Below are 21,625 nucleotides of genomic sequence, written 5' to 3' on the forward strand. Positions count from 1 at the left end.
CATCATCATCATCATCATCATCATATTCATCATCATATTCATCATCATCATATTCATCATCACCATCATCATCATCATCATCATCATCATATTCATCATCATCATCATCATCATCATCATCATCATATTCATCATCACCATCATCATCATCATCATCATCATCATATTCATCATCACCATCATCATCATCATCATCATCATCATATTCATCATCATATTCACCATCATCATATTCATCATCACCATATTCATCATCATCATATTCATCATCACCATCATCATCATCATCATCATCATCATCATCATCATCATCATCATTCATCATCATCATCATCATCATCACCATCATCATCATCATCATCATCATCATCATCATCATCATCATCATCATCATCATCATATTCATCATCATATTCATCATCATCATCATCATCATCATCATCATCATCATCACCATCATCATCATCATATTCATCATCATCATCATCATCACCATCATCATCATCATCATCATCACCATCATCATCATATTCATCATCATCATCATCATCATCATCATCATCATCATCATATTCATCATCACCATCATCATCATCATCATCATCACCATCATCATCACCATCATCATCATATTCATCATCATTTTCATCATCATATTCATCATCACCATCATCATCATCATCATCATCATCATATTCATCATCATATTCATCATCATCATCATCATCATCATCATCATCATATTCATCATCATCATATTCATCATCATCATATTCATCATCATCATATTCATCATCATATTCATCATCATCATCATATTCATCATCACCATCATCATCATCATCATCATCATATTCATCATCATCATCATCATCATATTCATCATCATATTCATCATCATCATATTCATCATCATCATCATATTCATCATCATATTCATCATCATATTCATCATCATCATATTCATCATCACCATCATCATCATCATCATATTCATCATCACCATCATATTCATCATCATCATCATCATCATATTCATCATCACCATCATCATCATATTCATCATCATCATCATCATATTCACCATCATATTCATCATCATATTCATCATCATCATCATCATATTCATCATCATATTCATCATCATATTCATCATCATCATCATCATCATCATCATCATCATCATCATATTCATCATCATCATATTCATCATCATATTCTTCATCATCATATTCATCATCATCACCATCATCATCATCATCATCATCATCATCATATTCATCATCATCATATTCATCATCACCATCATCATCATCATATTCATCATCACCATCATCATCATCATCATCATCATCATCATATTCATCATCATCATATTCATCATCACCATATTCATCATCATCATCATCATCATCATCATCATCATCATCATCATATTCATCATCATCATATTCATCATCATATTCTTCATCATCATATTCATCATCACCATCATCATCATCATCATCATCATCATCATCATCATATTCATCATCATCATATTCATCATCATATTCTTCATCATCATATTCATCATCACCATCATCATCATCATCATCATCATCATCATCATATTCATCATCATCATATTCATCATCATATTCATCATCATCATCATCATCATCATCATCATCATCATCATCATCATCATCATCATCATATTCATCATCATATTCATCATCATCATCATTCATCATCACCATCATCATCATCATCATCATCATCATCATCATCATCATCATCATCATCATCATCATCATCATCATCATCATCATCATATTCATCATCACCATCATCATCATCATCATCATCATCATCATCATCATCATCATATTCATCATCACCATCATCATCATCATCATCATCATCATATTCATCATCATATTCACCATCATCATATTCATCATCACCATATTCATCATCATCATCATCATCATATTCATCATCATCATCATCATCATCATCATCATCATATTCACCATCATCATCATCATCATCATCATCATCATCATCACCCTCATCATCATCACCCTCATCATCATCACATTCATCTTATTCTTCAACAGGTTCTTCTAGGAACCATTAACATTAAAAGGAGTCATTTGAAGGGGATTTCAAAGAACCCCTTTTAATGGATCCTCGAAGAATGTTTTGAAGAACATTTTGGCGTACATTTTTAACAACCTCCCCTCCCCTATTATTATTATTTTAGTGACAAACTTTGTCATCAAAGTCTGGTATTCTCTGGATTTATGGTGCTTTCAAGACAACTGGGAACTCTGAAGAAAAAAAACAAGGTCGATTCATGACGTCAGTGATCTTCAGCTCATAGTTCTAGAAAGAGGCCCGAGTTCCAAATTTACAATTCCGAGTTGGATGAAAGTTTTCCCAGTCCAGATTTTGTAGTGATAACACGTGGCACAAATCATGCTTCATTGACAGCATGGCCAATGGTGAATGTTTATAATTTTAAACTAGGAAAAGAGACCATTAATCTTAGACTTGGGACCCCACAGCCACTCCACTGAATAGCAGGCTAGTTAGTGATTGCTTTGCAATGCTTGCAGTTAGCCACTGATTCCTTCCAAACCACTCATTGTTGAATTTGCGATTTCCAACTTGTTGTGTAATGTTTATGTCCAATGGCCGATGAGCACCGACACGTTTTATCTATAGTTTCTCTTAATTATTTATCTTCATATGACAAGGATTAAAAGGCCGATGAGCACCGACACGTTTTATCTATAGTTTCTCTTAATTATTTATCTTCATATGACAAGGATTAAAAGGCCGATGAGCACCGACACGTTTTATCTATAGTTTCTCTTCATTATTTATCTTCATATGACAAGATTAAATGGCCGATGAGCACCGACACGTTTTATCTATAGTTTCTCTTCATTATTTATCTTCATACGACCAAGGATTAAAAGGCCGATGAGCACCGACACGTTTTATCTATAGTTTCTCTTCATTATTTATCTTCATATGACCAAGGATTAAAATGATTTTGCCAGTAGATTGTTGACTTGATTCATGATGATGACTGCCAGCTAAGATTTTGAAAGTATGATGTTGACATGTCCAGTCAAAGCTACGGTAGATATAGTGTGATTTAACTGCATTTTATCTGTGGCCAATGACCTTGATCCTTCTTGGATGTCCACTTCTAATGTAACTATGGCAGCACCCAAGGGGCTTGAATTTTCGTGCTCTACCTTTATGACTTGCCGGTGGTGACCTAGTGTCCCCATGAGTGACAGAACACTGAGCCAATCACGACGCAATGCTCCATATTTTCTGCTGGCAGGCCAACTACAGAAAGCACTGAGTTATGCTGAAACACCTGCATTTTGGAGCTGCCTAACTCAAGAAAACAAAAAAGAGACCATGTCTGTATGTGGCTTTATGAACTTAATTATCTATATATTTTTTACATTGTTTGCAAACTGATCTGTGACCCGTATTAATGCCAAAATGACATGCAAAACAAGAAAGCTTTTTCCCCCCTAAAGATCTGGGGCTCAAAACACGACGGGTTGCCACTGCCACTGCACGACAGGTTGGGTTGCCACTGCACGACAGGTTGCCACTGCACGACGGGTTGCCACTGCCACTGCCACTGCACGACAGGTTGGTTGCCACTGCACGACGGGTTGCCACTGCACGACGGGTGCCACTGCCACTGCCACTGCACGACGGGTTGCCACTGCACGACAGGTTGCCACTGCACGACAGGTTGCCACTGCACGACAGGTTGCCACTGCACGACAGGTTGCCACTGCACGACAGGTTGCCACTGCACGATTCTTACCTCTTTGTGGATTGATATCTATTGAATTGTGTCTATTTTCTGTTTTTTAGAAAGATTTGCCACAAATATGAAATGATAGATGCCATCATGCCATAAAACAATATCAATGTAGATCATACAGGGGACAAACCTTAAATTGAGGAGATCTGACCTGCTGTCCTGTTTTTGAAATTCAAATCCAAATGTTGGGCAGTTAGGTTCAGTTGGACAGTTAGGTTCAGTTGGGCAGTTAGGTTCAGATGGGCAGTTAGGTTCAGTTGGACAGTTAGGTTCAGTTGGGCAGTTAGGTTCAGTTGGGCAGTTAGGTTCAGTTGGGCAGTTAGGTTCAGTTGGGCAGTTAGGTTCAGTTGGGCAGTTAGGTTCAGTTGGGCAGTTAGGTTCAGTTGGACAGTTAGGTTCAGTTGGGCAGTTAGGTTCAGTTGGGCAGTTAGGTTCAGTTGGACAGTTAGGTTCAGTTGGGCAGTTAGGTTCAGTTGGGCAGTTAGGTTCAGTTGGGCAGTTAGGTTCAGTTGGGGAGTTAGGTTCAGTTGGACAGTTAGGTTCAGTTGGACAGTTAGGTTCAGTTGGACAGTCAGGTTCAGTTGGACAGTTAGGTTCAGTTGGGCAGTTAGGTTCAGTTGGACAGTTAGGTTCAGTTGGGCAGTTAGGTTCAGTTGGACAGTTGGGTTCAGTTGGGCAGTTAGGTTCAGTTGGGGAGTTAGGTTCAGTTGGGAGTTAGGTTCAGTTGGGAGTTAGGTTCAGTTGGACAGTTAGGTTCAGTTGGGGAGTTAGGTTCAGTTGGGGAGTTAGGTTCAGTTGGGCAGTTAGGTTCAGTTGGGCAGTTAGGTTCAGTTGGGCAGTTAGGTTCAGTTGGCAGTTAGGTTCAGTTGGGGAGTTAGGTTCAGTTGGGGAGTTAGGTTCAGTTGGGCAGTTAGGTTCAGTTGGGGAGTTAGGTTCAGTTGGGGAGTTAGGTTCAGTTGGGAGTTAGGTTCAGTTGGGCAGTTAGGTTCAGTTGGGGAGTTAGGTTCAGTTGGGCAGTTAGGTTCAGTTGGGGAGTTAGGTTCAGTTGGGGAGTTAGGTTCAGTTGGGGAGTTAGGTTCAGTTGGGGAGTTAGGTTCAGTTGGGGAGTTAGGTTCAGTTGGGGAGTTAGGTTCCTTCAAGAACCCCCACCAACTAAGGAGGTTCCTCGATGAACCCCATCTCCTGGGGTTAGGGTTAAGGTTAGAAGAACCTTTTAGGGGGCATTTTCAGTCTCAAGAACCCTAAGGTTCTTCAAAGAACTTTGAGGATCTCAGAAGAACCCTTGTTGAACCCCTACTTTTTTTTTTAGAGTGGACATTAGTTTATACTGGATTAAGGGTACATTTTCATTAACTGTAATTTCGTTAGTTATTTTTAAGTCTTGGTTCCAATAGTTTATATTATTTTCTCAGAGATTGTCAGTTGGATAGGCTCTCGGCAAGGTTGTTGTATATCTTACCTATTGTATGAATATCTTTGTCTGACTCAGATAGGATTTATCTTTTTTTATGTAGATTTCATTAAGAATGATAAAAAAGAGAGAGGCTTTCCATAAAACTGTAATATGAAATGTTATATTAGATTGTAAATAAAACGTACACATTACTGCTTTAGTTTTCTATGTAGGGAAATAATACTGTAATAAAGGTTTAAGAATAAAATGAAGATCATTTCTAATGAACTATTGAGGGATCTGTGTGGGCGTCAGTTGCAGTGATAAACTGGGGCATGTAATACCAGAAACAGCCACTTCCTGTCAGACTTGAGCCGTTAACCGGTGTGCTTTAGAACCTGTGGAAAACAGGTAAAACAGGAGAGAGGCGGGGCCGCAGCACACCTACTGATGTTGACCGTCTCGGTTTCCACTATTTAACACAGCCACAAAGTCGAAATGGGCTATATTGTCTATATCATTTCAAATTCATGAAAACAACTATTTGTATAAGGTCAGTAGTGTGGTTAAGGTTAGTTTTAGAATCACATTTAAAGAATAGGAATTGTAGAAATAATCGGGGGTTTTGACTGGTAGCTAGTAACGACCAAGTTCTCTGGGCTTTCTAAAAGTGTGGCCAACGCGCAAATGGTTTAGTCCTCTTGAGATTCTCATAACAGGAATGGTTATCGTTTTTATCGTAATCATAGGCTCGTCGTCGTGGTATTGATTTTAACAGTAATGGTAGATTAGGTGCTTATTATTGTAATGGTTGTAGTAATGAATAAATGCATGTAGCTAACATGAAAATAAATCATTTTACAGTATACTACTCACTCAGATTTGCTAGATTTGTTAGGCAAAAGTAGTACGTTACACAAAGGTAAATAAGCAACATTTAAGATGTAACAATAACATGTATAAATGTGTTTCCCATTTTGGTATAAACCTTGACACTTCAAAGAATGAACCTCGGCTCCTTTAAGACCAAGCGAAACATTCGCGACATGAAATCTGGAAAGACTGGTGACGAACCCTCCCACCCTCTCTTGTCTTTGCGACCAAAACTAGTTTCAAGACGACCGGGCGAAAATATTTTTTCTTTCCCTTGAAGGAACGGATGATTGAGGCGTCAACTTCCCGACATTTCCTCCGACATCTGCCCTCTCTAGACAAAAGTTCGTGGATCCTCCAAGAGTTTGGGAACTAAAGATTGATAGAAAAGCCTCCTTTTTTTCTGTAGGTGGGAACTTTGAAAACATGGATTGGGGGACGGATCTTTGGGTAAGGACAGATGCACTAGCGACAGTAACCTTAGCTACACAATAACAGCAAATTCCCCGGAGAAGGTGATTGTTTTTGCTGTCTCAAAATAATACATTCCTTTGACATTGTTTTCAACCGTTAACTCGAACAAAGTTGATGACAACTCACGGCAAGTAGACTAAATGAGCTTGTAGCTTGAGGGCGGCTGTTATTTCGCAATGTTGCATACCTTGACCTCTTCAAGGCGACTTAGCAAACTAGGCTTCTGTAATAGATCCATTTTTTGTTGTTGTTGTCCAGCATCCGCATATAAACTAGTTACAACCCATATGATCATATTCAACGTATAAGCAAATCATTGATGTTATCATAACATTTAGTTGGTTTGTAGAGATACTATTGAATTACTCGTGTTTTGTGCGTGCGGTGACGAGGTGTGAACTGTTATTGAACCAACTCAGGTGAACCATATTGAACCATATTGTCAGGGGGTTATGATCTCACCAGGGGAGTACTAGAATGGAGTTAGACACTGGTCTAAGGTCAGTTTTGAGATGATCCAACTCGTGGAGTGATGGTAGTGTACGCTGATCCTAGATCTGAATCAAAAGGACAACAGGCCACAGGCCAGTCAGGCTTGTAAGTAGGGTTTCAGTCAGGTCACACACTCTATGCAGACAGTCTATGTCCTACGTGGCAAACCCCCATTCCCTATATAGTGCACTACTTTTGACCAGGGCCTATGTTCACGAAGCGTCTCAGAGTAGGAGAGCTGATCCAGGATCAGTTTGGCCTTTTTATTTAGACCCTGAATATGAAGAGGTGGAACCTGGTCCCTGATCAGCAGAGCTACTCTGAGATGCTTTGTGAATATGTCCATGGGCCTCTGGTCTAGTATGTAGGGAATAGGAGGCCATTTGGGCTCTGGTCTAGTATGTAGGGAATAGGAGGCCATTTGGGCTCTGGTCTAGTATGTAGGGAATAGGAGGCCATTTGGGCTCTGGTCTAGTATGTAGGGAATAGGAGGCCATTTGGGTCCATGGGGCTCTGGTCTAGTATGTAGGGAATAGGAGGCCATTTGGGCTCTGGTCTAGTATGTAGGGAATAGGAGGCCATTTGGGCTCTGGTCTAGTATGTGGGGAATAGGAGGCCATTTGGGTCCATGGGGCTCTGGTCTAGTATGTAGGGAATAGGAGGCCATTTGGGCTCTGGTCTAGTATGTAGGGAATAGGAGGCCATTTGGGTTCTGGTCTAGTATGTAGGGAATAGGAGGCCATTTGGGCTCTGGTCTAGTATGAATAGGAGGCCATTTGGGTCCATGGGGCTCTGGTCTAGGTAGGGAATAGGAGGCCATTTTCCATGGGGCTCTGGTCTAGTATGTAGGGAATAGGAGGCCATTTGGGCTCTGGTCTAGTATGTAGGGAATAGGAGGCCATTTGGGCTCTGGTCTAGTATGTAGGGAATAGGAGGCCATTTGGGTCCATGGGGCTCTGGTCTAGTATGTAGGGAATAGGAGGCCATTTGGGCTCTGGTCTAGTATGTAGGGAATAGGGGCCATTTGGGCCCATTTGGGCTCTGGTCTAGTATGTAGGGAATAGGAGGCCATTTGGGCTCTGGTCTAGTATGTAGGGAATAGGAGGCCATTTGGGTTGGGCTCTGGTCTAGTATGTAGGAAATAGGAGGCCATTTGGGAGTATGTAGGGAATAGGAGGCCATTTTTGGGCTCTGGTCTAGTATGTAGGAAATAGGAGGCCATTTGGGCTCTGGTCTAGTATGTAGGGAATAGGAGGCCATTTGGGCCCATTTGGGCTCTGGTCTAGTATGTAGGGAATAGGAGGCCATTTGGGTCCATGGGGCTCTGGTCTAGTATGTAGGGAATAGGAGGCCATTTGGGTCCATGGGGCTCTGGTCTAGTATGTAGGGAATAGGAGGCCATTTGGGTCCATGGGGCTCTGGTCTAGTATGTAGGAAATAGGAGGCCATTTGGGCTCTGGTCTAGTATGTAGGGAATAGGAGGCCATTTGGGTCCATGGGGCTCTGGTCTAGTATGTAGGGAAATAGGAGGCCATTTGGGTCCATTGTCTGGTCTAGTATGTAGGGAATAGGGGGCCATTTGGGCTCTGGTCTAGTATGTAGGGAATAGGAGGCCATTTTCCATGGGGCTCTGGTCTAGTATGTAGGGAATAGGGGCCATTTGGGCTCTGGTCTAGTATGTAGGGAATAGGAGGCCATTTGGGTCCATGGGGAAGTATGTAGGAAATAGGAGGCCATTTGGGTCCATTGTGCTCTGGTCTAGTATGTAGGGAATAGGGGGCCATTTTGGGCTCTGGTCTAGTATGTAGGGAATAGGAGGCCATTTGGGTCCATGGGGCTCTGGTCTAGTATGTAGGGAATAGGAGGCCATTTGGGCCCATGGGGCTCTGGTCTAGTATGTAGGAAATGGGAGGCCATTTCTGCCCATGGGGCTCTGGTCTAGTATGTAGGGAATAGGAGGCCATTTGGGCCCATGGGGCTCTGGTCTAGTATGTAGGGAATAGGAGGCCATTTTCCATGGGGCTCTGGTCTAGTATGTAGGAAATAGGAGGCCATTTGGGCTCTGGTCTAGTATGTAGGGAATAGGAGGCCATTTGTGTCCATGGGGCTCTGGTCTAGTATGTAGGGAATAGGAGGCCATTTTGGGCTCTGGTCTAGTATGTAGGAAATAGGAGGCCATTTGGGTCCATGGGGCTCTGGTCTAGTATGTAGGGAATAGGAGGCCATTTGGGTCCATGGGGCTCTGGTCTAGTATGTAGGGAATAGGAGGCCATTTGGGGCCATGGTGCTCTGGTCTAGTATGTAGGGAATAGGAGGCCATTTGGGCTCTGGTCTAGTATGTAGGAAATAGGAGGCCATTTGTGTCCATGGGGCTCTGGTCTAGTATGTAGGGAATAGGAGGCCATTTGGGCCCATGGGGCTCTGGTCTAGTATGTAGGGAATAGGAGACCATTTGGGCCCATGGGGCTCTGGTCTAGTATGTAGGAAATAGGAGGCCATTTGGGTTGGGCTCTGGTCTAGTATGTAGGGAATAGGAGGCCATTTGGGGCCATGGTGCTCTGGTCTAGTATGTAGGGAATAGGAGGCCATTTGGGCTCTGGTCTAGTATGTAGGAAATAGGAGGCCATTTGGGTCCATGGGGGGTCTAGGAGGCCATTTGGGCTCTGGTCTAGTATGTAGGAAATAGGAGGCCATTTGGGTCCATGGGGCTCTGGTCTAGTATGTACGGAATAGGAGGCCAAGTGTGTAGGAAATAGGGGACCATTTGGGCTCTGGTCTAGTATGTAGGGAATAGGAGGCCATTTTCTGGTCTAGTATGTAGGGAACAGGGGACCATTTGGGCTCTGGTCTAGTATGTAGGGAATAGGAGGCCATTTTGGCCCATGGGGCTCTGGTCTAGTATGTACGGAATAGGAGGCCATTTGGGCTCTGGTCTAGTGTGTAGGAAATAGGGGACCATTTGGGCTCTGGTCTAGTATGTAGGAAATAGGGGACCATTTGGGCTCTGGTCTAGTATGTAGGAAATAGGGGGGGCTCTGGTCTAGTATGTAGGAAATAGGGGACCATTTGGGCCCATGGGTTTTGGTCTAGTATGTAGGAAATAGGGGACCATTTGGGCTCTGGTCTAGTATGTAGGAAATAGGAGGCCATTTGGGTCCATGGGGCTCTGGTCTAGTATGTAGGAAATAGGGGCCATTTGGGCCCTGGGGCTCTGGTCTAGTATGTAGGGAATAGGAGGCCATTTGGGTCCATGGGGCTCTGGTCTAGTATGTAGGGAATAGGAGGCCATTTGGGTCCATGGTGCTCTGGTCTAGTATGTAGGGAATAGGAGGCCATTTGGGCTCTGGTCTAGTATGTAGGGAATAGGACGTCATTTGGGTCCATGGGGCTCTGGTCTAGTATGTAGGGAATAGGAGGCCATTTGGGCTCTGGTCTAGTATGTAGGGAATAGGACGCCATTTGGGTCCATGGGGCTCTGGTCTAGTATGTAGGGAATAGGAGGCCATTTGGGCTCTGGTCTAGTATGTAGGGAATAGGAGGCCATTTGGGCCCATGGGGCTCTGGTCTAGTATGTAGGAAATAGGAGGCCATTTGGGTCCATGGGGCTCTGGTCTAGTATGTAGGGAATAGGAGGCCATTTGGGGCCATGGGCTCTGGTCTAGTATGTAGGGAATAGGAGGCCATTTGGGCTCTGGTCTAGTATGTAGGGAATAGGAGGCCATTTGGGTCCATGGGGCTCTGGTCTAGTATGTAGGGAATAGGAGGCCATTTGGGCCCATGGGGCTCTGGTCTAGTATGTAGGAAATAGGAGGCCATTTGGGCTCTGGTCTAGTATGTAGGGAATAGGAGGCCATTTGGGTCCATGGGGCTCTGGTCTAGTATGTAGGGAATAGGAGGCCATTTGGGCTCTGGTCTAGTATGTAGGGAATAGGAGGCCATTTGGGCTCTGGTCTAGTATGTAGGGAATAGGAGGCCATTTGGGCTCTGGTCTAGTATGTAGGGAATAGGAGGCCATTTGGGTCCATGGGGCTCTGGTCTAGTATGTAGGGAATAGGAGGCCATTTGGGTCCATGGGGCTCTGGTCTAGTATGTAGGGAATAGGAGGCCATTTGGGCTCTGGTCTAGTATGTAGGGAATAGGAGGCCATTTGGGGCCATGGTGCTCTGGTCTAGTATGTAGGGAATAGGAGGCCATTTGGGTCCATGGGCTCTGGTCTAGTATGTAGGGAATAGGAGGCCATTTGGGCTCTGGTCTAGTATGTAGGGGGCATTTGGGTCCTGGGGCTCTGGTCTAGTATGTAGGGAATAGGAGGCCATTTGGGTCCATGGTGCTCTGGTCTAGTATGTAGGGAATAGGAGGCCATTTGGGCTCTGGTCTAGTATGTAGGGAATAGGAGGCCATTTGGGTCCATGGGGCTCTGGTCTAGTATGTAGGGAATAGGAGGCCATTTGGGTCCATGGTGCTCTGGTCTAGTATGTAGGGAATAGGAGGCCATTTGGGCTCTGGTCTAGTATGTAGGGAATAGGACGTCATTTGGGTCCATGGGGCTCTGGTCTAGTATGTAGGGAATAGGAGGCCATTTGGGCTCTGGTCTAGTATGTAGGGAATAGGACGCCATTTGGGTCCATGGGGCTCTGGTCTAGTATGTAGGGAATAGGAGGCCATTTGTGTCCATGGGGCTCTGGTCTAGTATGTAGGGAATAGGAGGCCATTTGGGCCCATGGGGCTCTGGTCTAGTATGTAGGAAATAGGAGGCCATTTGGGTCCATGGGGCTCTGGTCTAGTATGTAGGGAATAGGAGGCCATTTGGGTCCATGGGGCTCTGGTCTAGTATGTAGGGAATAGGAGGCCATTTGGGGCCATGGTGCTCTGGTCTAGTATGTAGGGAATAGGAGGCCATTTGGGCTCTGGTCTAGTATGTAGGAAATAGGAGGCCATTTGTGTCCATGGGGCTCTGGTCTAGTATGTAGGGAATAGGAGGCCATTTGGGCCCATGGGGCTCTGGTCTAGTATGTAGGAAATAGGAGGCCATTTGGGTCCATGGGGCTCTGGTCTAGTATGTAGGGAATAGGAGGCCATTTTCCATGGGGCTCTGGTCTAGGGAATCATTTGGGGCCATGGTGCTCTGGTCTAGTATTTAGGGAATAGGAGGCCATTTGGGCTCTGGTCTAGTATGTAGGAAATAGGAGGCCATTTGGGTCCATGGGGCTCTGGTCTAGTATTAGGGAATGGAGGCCATTTGGGCTCTGGTCTAGTATGTAGGGAGGCCATTTGTGTCCATGGGGCTCTGGTCTAGTATGTAGGGAATAGAGGCCATTTGGGCCCATGGGGCTCTGGTCTAGTATGTAGGAAATAGGAGGCCATTTTCCATGGGCTCTGGTCTAGTATGTAGGGAATAGGAGGGTCCATGGGGCTCTGGTCTAGTATGTAGGGAATAGGAGGCCATTTTCCATGGGCTCTGGTCTAGTATGTAGGGAATAGGAGGCCATTTGGGGCCATGGTGCTCTGGTCTAGTATGTAGGGAATAGGAGGCCATTTGGGCTCTGGTCTAGTATGTAGGAAATAGGAGGCCATTTGGGCCTGGTCTAGTATGTAGGGAATAGGAGGCCATTTGGGCCTCTGGTCTAGTATGTAGGAAATAGGAGGCCATTTGGGTCCATGGGGCTCTGGTCTAGTATGTAGGGAATAGGAGGCCATTTGGGTCCATGGGGCTCTGGTCCAGTATTAGGGAATGGCCCATGGTGCTCTGGTCTAGTATTTTAGGGAATAGGAGGCCATTTGGGCTCTGGTCTGGAAATAGGAGGCCTCCATGGGGCTCTGGTCTAGTATGTAGGGAATAGGAGGCCATTTGGGCTCTGGTCTTATGGGCCCATGGGGCTCTGGTCTAGTATGTAGGAAATAGGGGACCATTTGGGCCCATGGGGCTTTGGTCTAGTATGTAGGGAATAGGAGGCCATTTTTGGGGCTCTGGTCTAGTATGGGGAATAGGAGGCCATTTGGGTCCATGGGGCTTTGGTCTAGTATGGGGAATAGGAGGCCATTTTGGTCCATGGGGCCAGTATGTAGGGAATAGGAGGCCATTTGGGTCCATGGTGCTCTGGTCTAGTATGTAGGGAATAGGAGGCCATTTGGGCTCTGGTCTAGTATGTGGAATAGGACGCCATTTGGGTCCATGGGGCTCTGGTCTAGTATGTAGGGAATAGGACGCCATTTGGGCTCTGGTCTAGTATGTAGGGAATAGGGCCATTTGGGTCCATGGGGCTCTGGTCTAGTATGTAGGGAATAGGAGGCCATTTAGGGGCCATTTGGGCTCTGGTCTAGTATGTAGGGAATAGGACGCCATTTGGGTCCATGGGGCTCTGGTCTAGTATGTAGGAATAGGAGGCCATTTGGGCTCTGGTCTAGTATGTAGGGAATAGGAGGCATTTGGGCTCTCTAGTATGTAGGGAATAGGAGGCCATTTGGGCCCTCTGGTCTAGTATGTAGGGGAGGTCATTTTTGGGCTTTCTGGAGGTCATTTGGGCTCTAGGGAATAGGAGGCCATTTCAGTTCTGGTCTAGTATGTATGGAATAGGAGGCCATTTGGACATTCTCCCATCAGCCCTAGTAGTTATTCTCTCTTAAAGGGGTACTTCAGGATTTTGGCATTGAGGCCCTTTCTCTACCTCCCCAGAGTCAGATGAACTCATGGATCCCATTCATCTGTGTAAAGTGTGAGGGACGTTGGAGGTAGTTTAGTGAGCCAATGCTAGCACCCATAGTCTTCCAGTCATTGCACTAATCCTAGTTAGTAATTACGTTTCTTAGCAACTTCCTTCAAACTTCATGCGGTGACACAAACATGATATCCATGAGGACATCTGACTCTGGGGAGGTAGATAAAGGGATTAATTGCCAAAATCCCGAAGTACCCCTTTAACCCTTTAAATGGACAGGGACTCTTCTGATAGGTAGACTCTCCTGGCTGATAGATGGACTCTCCTGGCTGATAGGTGGACTCTCCTGGCTGATAGGTGGACTCTCCTGGCTGATAGGTGGACTCTCCTGGCTGATGGGTGGACTCAGTGTTATAATGATGATGTCATCATCTTCTCTCTCTGCTCCTCTTTCCTCTCCTCTCCTCTCCTCCTCTCTCTCTCCTCACCCTACTGCTCTCTCTCTCTTTCTCTCTCTCTCTTTCTCTCTCTCTCTCTTTCTCTCTCTCTCTTTCTCTCTCTCTCGTTCCCTCTCCCTACCTCTCTCTCTCTGTCCTGGTTCAGATACAGTATTGAGGACATGACTGTAGTAAATGTGTTCTGAGTAATGTTCTCACTCAGTTTACATCATTGCTCTGGTAGGTGGAATCTATGGCATGGAATCTAACCCTGTCTAGTTGTGTTAGATCACTGATAGGAGAGAGGAAAGGAAATAAGGTCGCATGTTTAAATCTCTCCAACGGGCTGGGCTGTTGTTCTGAATCCCCTGCAGCTGGAACCTGACCAGGTCTGCGTTCCAAATCTGGCACTATATTCCCTATATGCTAGTGCGCTACTTTTGACCAGAGCCGAGGTAGTGCACTGTGTAGGGAAAAGGGTGCGATTTAGGACGTAACCCAAACCTCAGCTACAACGGAACACAACAGAACACAACAGAACACAACGGAACACAACAGAACAGGGGCAGGGTTCCAAGTTCCAACACATGATGACCAGGGGATTATCCTGCGGCAGCGTCTTATTGGGGACAAGCAGTCAGACTGGGGGTTGAACCAGAGACCTTAATGTTACAGGGCCAGTGTAGAGAAAGACCGGCGCCACTAAGGTCTGGACCTCTTATCGGAGCAGAGGCAGCAGTAGTTTCCAGACAGAGGTTACACTAGGTGTATATCAGCAGTAGTCTCCAGACAGAGGTTACACTAGGTGTATATCAGCAGTAGTCTCCAGACAGAGGTTACACTAGGTGTATATCAGCAGTAGTCTCCAGACAGAGGTTACACTAGGTGTATATCAGCAGTAGTCTTCAGAGGTTACACTAGGTGTATATCAGCAGTAGTCTCCAGACAGAGGTTACACTAGGTGTATATCAGCAGTAGTCTCCAGACAGAGGTTACACTAGGTGTATATCAGCAGTAGTCTCCAGACAGAGGTTACACTAGGTGTATATCAGCAGTAGTCTCCAGACAGAGGTTACACTAGGTGTATATCAGCAGTAGTCTCCAGACAGAGGTTACACTAGGTGTATATCAGCAGTAGTCTCCAGACAGAGGTTACACTAGGTGTATATCAGCAGTAGTCTCCAGACAGAGGTTACACTAGGTGTATATCAGCAGTAGTCTCCAGACAGAGGTTACACTAGGTGTATATCAGCAGTAGTCTCCAGACAGAGGTTACACTAGGTGTATATCAGCAGTAGTCTCCAGACAGAGGTTACACTAGGTGTATATCAGCAGTAGTCTCCAGACAGAGGTTACACTAGGTGTATATCAGCAGTAGTCTCCAGAGGTTACACTAGGTGTATATCAGCAGTAGTCTCCAGACAGAGGTTACACTAGGTGTATATCAGCAGTAGTCTCCAGACAGAGGTTACACTAGGTGTATATCAGCAGTAGTCTCCAGACAGAGGTTACACTAGGTGTATATCAGCAGTAGTCTCCAGACAGAGGTTACACTAGGTGTATATCAGCAGTAGTCTCCAGAGGTTACACTAGGTGGATATCAGCAGTAGTCTCCAGACAGAGGTTACACTAGGTGGATATCAGCAGTAGTCTCCAGACAGAGGTTACACTAGGTGTATATCAGCAGTAGTCTCCAGAGGTTACACTAGGTGTATATCAGCAGTAGTCTCCAGACAGAGGTTACACTAGGTGGATATCAGCAGTAGTCTCCAGACAGAGGATACACTAGGTGTATATCAGCAGTAGTCTCCAGAGGTTACACTACGTGTATATCAGCAGTAGTCTCAGAGGTTACACTAGGTGTATATCAGCAGTAGTCTCCAAACAGAGGTTACACTAGGTGTATGTCAGTAGCAGTCTCCAGACAGAGGTTACACTAGGTGTATATCAGCAGTCGTCTCCAGACAGAGGTTACACTAGGTGTATATCAGCAGTAGTCTCCAGACAGAGGTTACACTAGGTGTATATCAGCAGTAGTCTCCAGAGGTTACACTAGGTGTATATCAGCAGTAGTCTCCAGAGGTTACACTAGGTGTATGTCAGTAGCAGTCTCCAGACAGAGGTTACACTAGGTGTATATCAGCAGTAGTCTCCAGAGGTTACACTAGGTGTATATCAGCAGTAGTCTTCAGAGGTTACACTAGGTGTATATCAGCAGTAGTCTCCAAACAGAGGTTACACTAGGTGGATATCAGCAGTAGTCTCCAGACAGAGGTTACACTAGGTGTATATCAGCAGTAGTCTCCAGACAGAGGTTACACTAGGTGGATATCAGCAGTAGTCTCCAGACAGAGGTTACACTAGGTGTATATCAGCAGTAGTCTCCAGACAGAGGTTACACTAGGTGTATATCAGCAGTAGTCTCCAGACAGAGGATACACTAGGTGTATATCAGCAGTAGTCTCCAGAGGTTACACTAGGTGTATATCAGCAGTAGTCTCCAGACAGAGGTTACACTAGGTGTATATCAGCAGTAGTCTCCAGACAGAGGTTACACTAGGTGTATGTCAGCAGCAGTCTCCAGACAGAGGTTACACTAGGTGGATATCAGCAGTAGTCTCCAGACAGAGGATACACTAGGTGGATATCAGCAGTAGTCTTCAGAGGTTACACTAGGTGGATATCAGCAGTAGTCTCCAGACAGAGGATACACTAGGTGTATATCAGCAGTAGTCTCCAGACAGAGGTTACACTAGGTGGATATCAGCAGTAGTCTCCAGACAGAGGTTACACTAGGTGTATATCAGCAGTAGTCTCCAGAGGTTACACTAGGTGTATATCAGCAGTAGTCTCCAGAGGTTACACTAGGTGTATATCAGCAGTAGTCTCCAGAGGTTACACTAGGTGTATATCAGCAGTAGTCTACAGAGGTTACACTAGGTGTATGTCAGTAGCAGTCTCCAGACAGAGGTTACACTAGGTGTATGTCAGCAGTAGTCTCCAGACAGAGGTTACACTAGGTGTATATCAGCAGTAGTCTCCAGAGGTTACACTAGGTGTATATCAGCAGTAGTCTCCAGAGGTTACACTAGGTGTATGTCAGTAGCAGTCTCCAGACAGAGGTTACACTAGGTGTATATCAGCAGTAGTCTCCAGACAGAGGTTACACTAGGTGTATATCAGCAGTAGTCTCCAGACAGAGGTTACACTAGGTGTATGTCAGCAGTAGTCTCCAGACAGAGGTTACACTAGGTGTATATCAGCAGTAGTCTCCAGACAGAGGTTACACTAGGTTTGACCCAATAAGTGGCTCTGAAATGTTATTCTCTCTCTCTCCTTTCTCTCTCTCTCTCTTTTTCTCTCTTTCTCGCTCCTTTCTCTTTCTCTCTCGCTCGTCCCCTCCATCTGTCTCGCCCCCCTGTCTCTCGTTCCCTCTCCCTACCTCTCTCTCGCTCGTCCACTCCATCTGTCTCGCCCCCCTGTCTCTCTCTCTCTGTCCTAGTGCAGATGTAGTATTGAGGACATGACTGTAGTAAATGTGTTCTGTATAAATACCTCTATTCAGATCATTAGCTCTGTTTAGTACATGGCTACATCCCAAATGGCACTATATTCCCTACATAGTGCACTACTTTAGACCAGAACCCTAGTGGGCCTGGTTAGTAGTATATTACTACTTTAGACCAGAACCCCTAGTGGGCCTGGTTAGTAGTAGGGGATGCAGCCTCTGTGTCTCTCTGAGCAGAGTCTATCTGTGTCTCTCTGAGCAGAGTCTGTCTGTGTCTCTCTGAGCAGAGTCTGTCTGTGTCTCTCTGAGCAGAGTCTGTCTGTGTCTCTCTGAGCAGAGTCTGTCTGTGTCTCTCTGAGCAGAGTCTGTCTGTGTCTCTCTGAGCAGAGTCTGTCTGTGTCTCTCTGTAGCAGAGTCTGTCTGTACTACTCTCTGAGCAGAGTCTGTCTGTGTCTCTCTGAGCAGAGTCTGTCTGTGTCTCTCTGAGCAGAGTCTGTCTGTGTCTCTCTGTAGCAGAGTCTGTCTGTGTCTCTCTGAGCAGAGTCTGTCTGTGTCTCTCTGAGCAGAGTCTGTCTGTGTACTCTCTGAGCAGAGTCTGTCTGTGTATATCTGTAGCAGAGTCTGTCTGTGTCTCTCTAGCAGAGTCTGTCTGTGTCTCAGTCATCAGTAACTAGACACAGTTATATTACTACTACATAGTGAGTGAGTCAGAGTGTGTGTGAGTCCTGTAACCCAGCCCGTAGATACCTACATAGTGAGTGAGTCAGAGTGTGTGAGTGAGAGTGAACTCAACCTGTAACCCGTAGATACCTACATAGTGAGTGAGTCAGAGTGTGTGAGTAAGAGTGAACTCAACCCAGCCCGTAGATAGCAGATCGTCTGTCAGACAGAGACCAGGGTTGGATACATAGTGGAGAGGATATACCTGTACAACTGGCTGGTGTAGTGATGTAAGAGGAGCAGTGTTCCTGTCCTGTAACTAGTAGTTATATTACTACTGTATAGAGGAGTGTGTTGTATCAGTAACTAGTAGTTATATTACTACTGTATAGAGGAGCAGTGTTCCTGTCCTGTAACTAGTAGTTATATTACTACTGTATAGAGGAGTGTGTTATATCAGTAACTAGTAGTTATATTACTACTGTATAGAGGAGCAGTGTTATATCAGTAACTAGTAGTTATATTACTACTGTATAGAGGAGTGTGTTATATCAGTAACTAGTAGTTATATTACTACTGTATAGAGGAGCAGTGTTCCTGTCCTGTAACTAGTAGTTATATTACTACTGTATAGAGGAGTGTGTTGTATCAGTAACTAGTAGTTATATTACTACTGTATAGAGGAGTGTGTTATATCAGTAACTAGTAGTTATATTACTACTGTATAGAGGAGTGTGTTGTATCAGTAACTAGTAGTTATATTACTACTGTATTCAGTGTGTTGTATCAGTAACTAGTAGTTATATTACTACTGTATAGAGGAGTGTGTTATATCAGTAACTAGTAGTTAGTTATATTACTACTGTATAGAGGAGCAGTGTTCCTGTCCTGTAACTAGTAGTTATATTACTACTGTATAGAGTATGTTATATCAGTAACTAGTAGTTATATTACTACTGTATAGAGGAGTGTGTTGTATCAGTAACTAGTAGTTATATTACTACTGTATAGAGGAGTGTGTTGTATCAGTAACTAGTAGTTATATTACTACTGTATAGAGGAGTGTGTTGTATCAGTAACTAGTAGTTATATTACTACTGTATAGAGGAGTGTGTTATATCAGTAACTAGTAGTTAGTTATATTACTACTGTATAGAGGAGTGTGTTGTATCAGTAACTAGTAGTTATATTACTACTGTATAGAGGAGTGTGTTATATCAGTAACTAGTAGTTATATTACTACTGTATAGAGGAGTGTGTTATATCAGTAACTAGTAGTTATATTACTACTGTATAGAGGAGTGTGTTGTATCAGTAACTAGTAGTTATATTACTACTGTATAGAGGAGTGTGTTGTATCAGTAACTAGTAGTTATATTACTACTGTATAGAGGAGTGTGTTGTATCAGTAACTAGTAGTTATATTACTACTGTATAGAGGAGTGTGTTGTATCAGTAACTAGTAGTTATATTACTACTGTATAGAGGAGTGTGTTGTATCAGTAACTAGTAGTTACATTACTACTGTATAGAGGAGTGTGTTGTATCAGTAACTAGTAGTTATATTACTACTGTATAGAGGAGTGTGTTGTATCAGTAACTAGTAGTTATATTACTACTGTATAGAGGAGTGTGTTGTATCAGTAACTAGTAGTTATATTACTACTGTATAGAGGAGTGTGTTGTATCAGTAACTAGTAGTTACATTACTACTGTATAGAGTGTTATATCAGTAACTAGTAGTTATATTACTACTGTATAGAGGAGTGTGTTATATCAGTAACTAGTAGTTATATTACTACTGTATAGAGGAGTGTGTTATATCAGTCCAGTATCTAACCCTGTTCTGTCTCTCCTGTCTGTAGGACCAGTATGATGGTATTGATAAACACACCCAGTCAGGACTGGATCTGGCGGACCGATATGTGAAGTTTGTCAGAGAACGGACCGAGATAGAACAGAACTACGCCAAGCAACTCAGGTGTCTGTTTCTGTCTGTCTGACAGAGCACACAGACAGACAGAGCACACAGACAGACAGTCAGTCTGTGTGCTCTGTCAGTCTGTGTGCTCTGTCTGTGTGTCTCTCTGTGTGTCTGTGTGTGTGTGTGTCTCTCTGTGTCTCTCTGTGTCTGTCTGTCTGTCTGTCTGTCTGTGTATTTTAATTAGTTGTTAGAATGTAACCCTGACATTCTCTCTTCCTCTCAGAAACCTCTCCAAGAAATACCTTAAACGAGGCAGCAAGGAGGAGCAAGAGTGTGGGTGAGTTGTGTCTGTCTGCCTCTCTGTCTGTCTGCCTCTCTGTCTGTCTGTCTGTCTGTCTGTCTGTCTGTCTGTCTGTCTGTCTGTCTGTCTGTCTGCCTCTCTGTCTGCCTCTCTGTCTGCCTCTGTCTGCCTCTCTGTCTGTGTCTGTCTGCCTCTCTGTCTGCCTCTCTGTCTGCCTCTCTGTCTGCCTCTGTGTCTGTGTCTGTGTCTCTCTGTCTGTGTCTGTCTCTCTCTGTCTGTGTCTGTCTCTCTCTGTCTGTGTCTGTCTCTCTCTGTCTGTGTCTGTCTGCCTCTCTGTCTGTGTCTGTGTCTGTCTGTCTCTCTGTCTGTGTCTGTGTCTGTCTCTCTGTCTGTGTCTGTCTCTCTGTCTGCCTCTGTGTCTGTCTCTCTGTCTGTGTCTGTCTCTCTGTCTGTGTCCTCTCTCTAATCAGTTAGTGATTATCAGATCAATGCTGTGCTTATCCTTTGTCTCTCGTGTTTGTCTTTATTAGACAGACAGATTTCTTTATCCCACCAATCACATGCAACCCTTTACCCCTGTTTCCTGGAAGTGAACCAATAACATACAACCCTTTACCCCTGTTTCCTGGAAGTGAACCAATAACATACAGCCCTTTACCCCTGTTTCCTGGAAGTGAACCAATAACAAACAACCCTTTACCCCTGTTTCCTGGAAGTGAACCAATAACATACAGCCCTTTACCCCTGTTTCCTGGAAGTGAACCAATAACAAACAACCCTTTACCCCTGTTTCCTGGAAGTGAACCAATAACATACAGCCCTTTACCCCTGTTTCCTGGAAGTGAACCAATAACATACAACCCCTTACCCCTGTTTCCTGGAAGTGAACCAATAACATACAACCCTTTATCCCTGTTTCCTGGAAGTGAACCAATAACAAACAACCCTTTACCCCTGTTTCCTGGAAGTGAACCAATAACATACAGCCCTTTACCCCTGTTTCCTGGAAGTGAACCAATAACATACAACCCCTTACCCCTGTTTCCTGGAAGTG

The 21,625-nt window shown here is 44.4% G+C and overlaps 1 protein-coding gene and 2 long non-coding RNA genes across 19 annotated transcripts in view; all 3 read left to right on the forward strand.

The window, feature by feature from the left end:
- Positions 1-4,047: 4,047 nt before the first annotated feature.
- LOC127928022 (uncharacterized) lies at positions 4,048-5,456 on the forward strand. 15 transcript variants are annotated; one of them, XR_008130031.1, is made up of 5 exons: positions 4,048-4,212; positions 4,249-4,356; positions 4,732-4,767; positions 4,821-4,874; positions 4,965-5,456. It is a non-coding gene; the product is annotated as an uncharacterized LOC127928022 (long non-coding RNA). The 15 variants fall into 15 exon arrangements; XR_008130033.1 differs by having other exon boundaries at positions 4,249-4,338; XR_008130034.1 differs by having other exon boundaries at positions 4,249-4,284.
- An 833-nt stretch (positions 5,457-6,289) lies between these two features.
- LOC127928024 (cdc42-interacting protein 4 homolog) overlaps positions 6,290-21,625 on the forward strand; it is a 57,198-nt gene continuing 41,862 nt past the window's right edge. The window contains exons 1-3 of one of the 3 annotated variants that reach the window (XM_052514926.1): positions 6,290-6,569; positions 20,212-20,327; positions 20,554-20,607. In XM_052514926.1, coding sequence (XP_052370886.1) covers positions 6,546-6,569; positions 20,212-20,327; positions 20,554-20,607 — 194 coding nt within the window. In that variant the 5' untranslated portion in view covers positions 6,290-6,545. The remainder of the gene's footprint in view (positions 6,570-20,211; positions 20,328-20,553; positions 20,608-21,625) is intronic. The other 2 variants (XM_052514928.1, XM_052514927.1) reach the window with 2 other exon arrangements.
- Positions 15,980-17,321, forward strand: LOC127928029 (uncharacterized). The gene is made up of 3 exons (XR_008130063.1): positions 15,980-16,003; positions 16,623-16,688; positions 17,261-17,321. It is a non-coding gene; the product is annotated as an uncharacterized LOC127928029 (long non-coding RNA).

Source organism: Oncorhynchus keta, unplaced genomic scaffold (assembly GCF_023373465.1).
Source record: "Oncorhynchus keta strain PuntledgeMale-10-30-2019 unplaced genomic scaffold, Oket_V2 Un_scaffold_2010_pilon_pilon, whole genome shotgun sequence".
In the NCBI taxonomy this organism is placed as follows: Eukaryota; Metazoa; Chordata; class Actinopteri; order Salmoniformes; family Salmonidae; genus Oncorhynchus; species Oncorhynchus keta.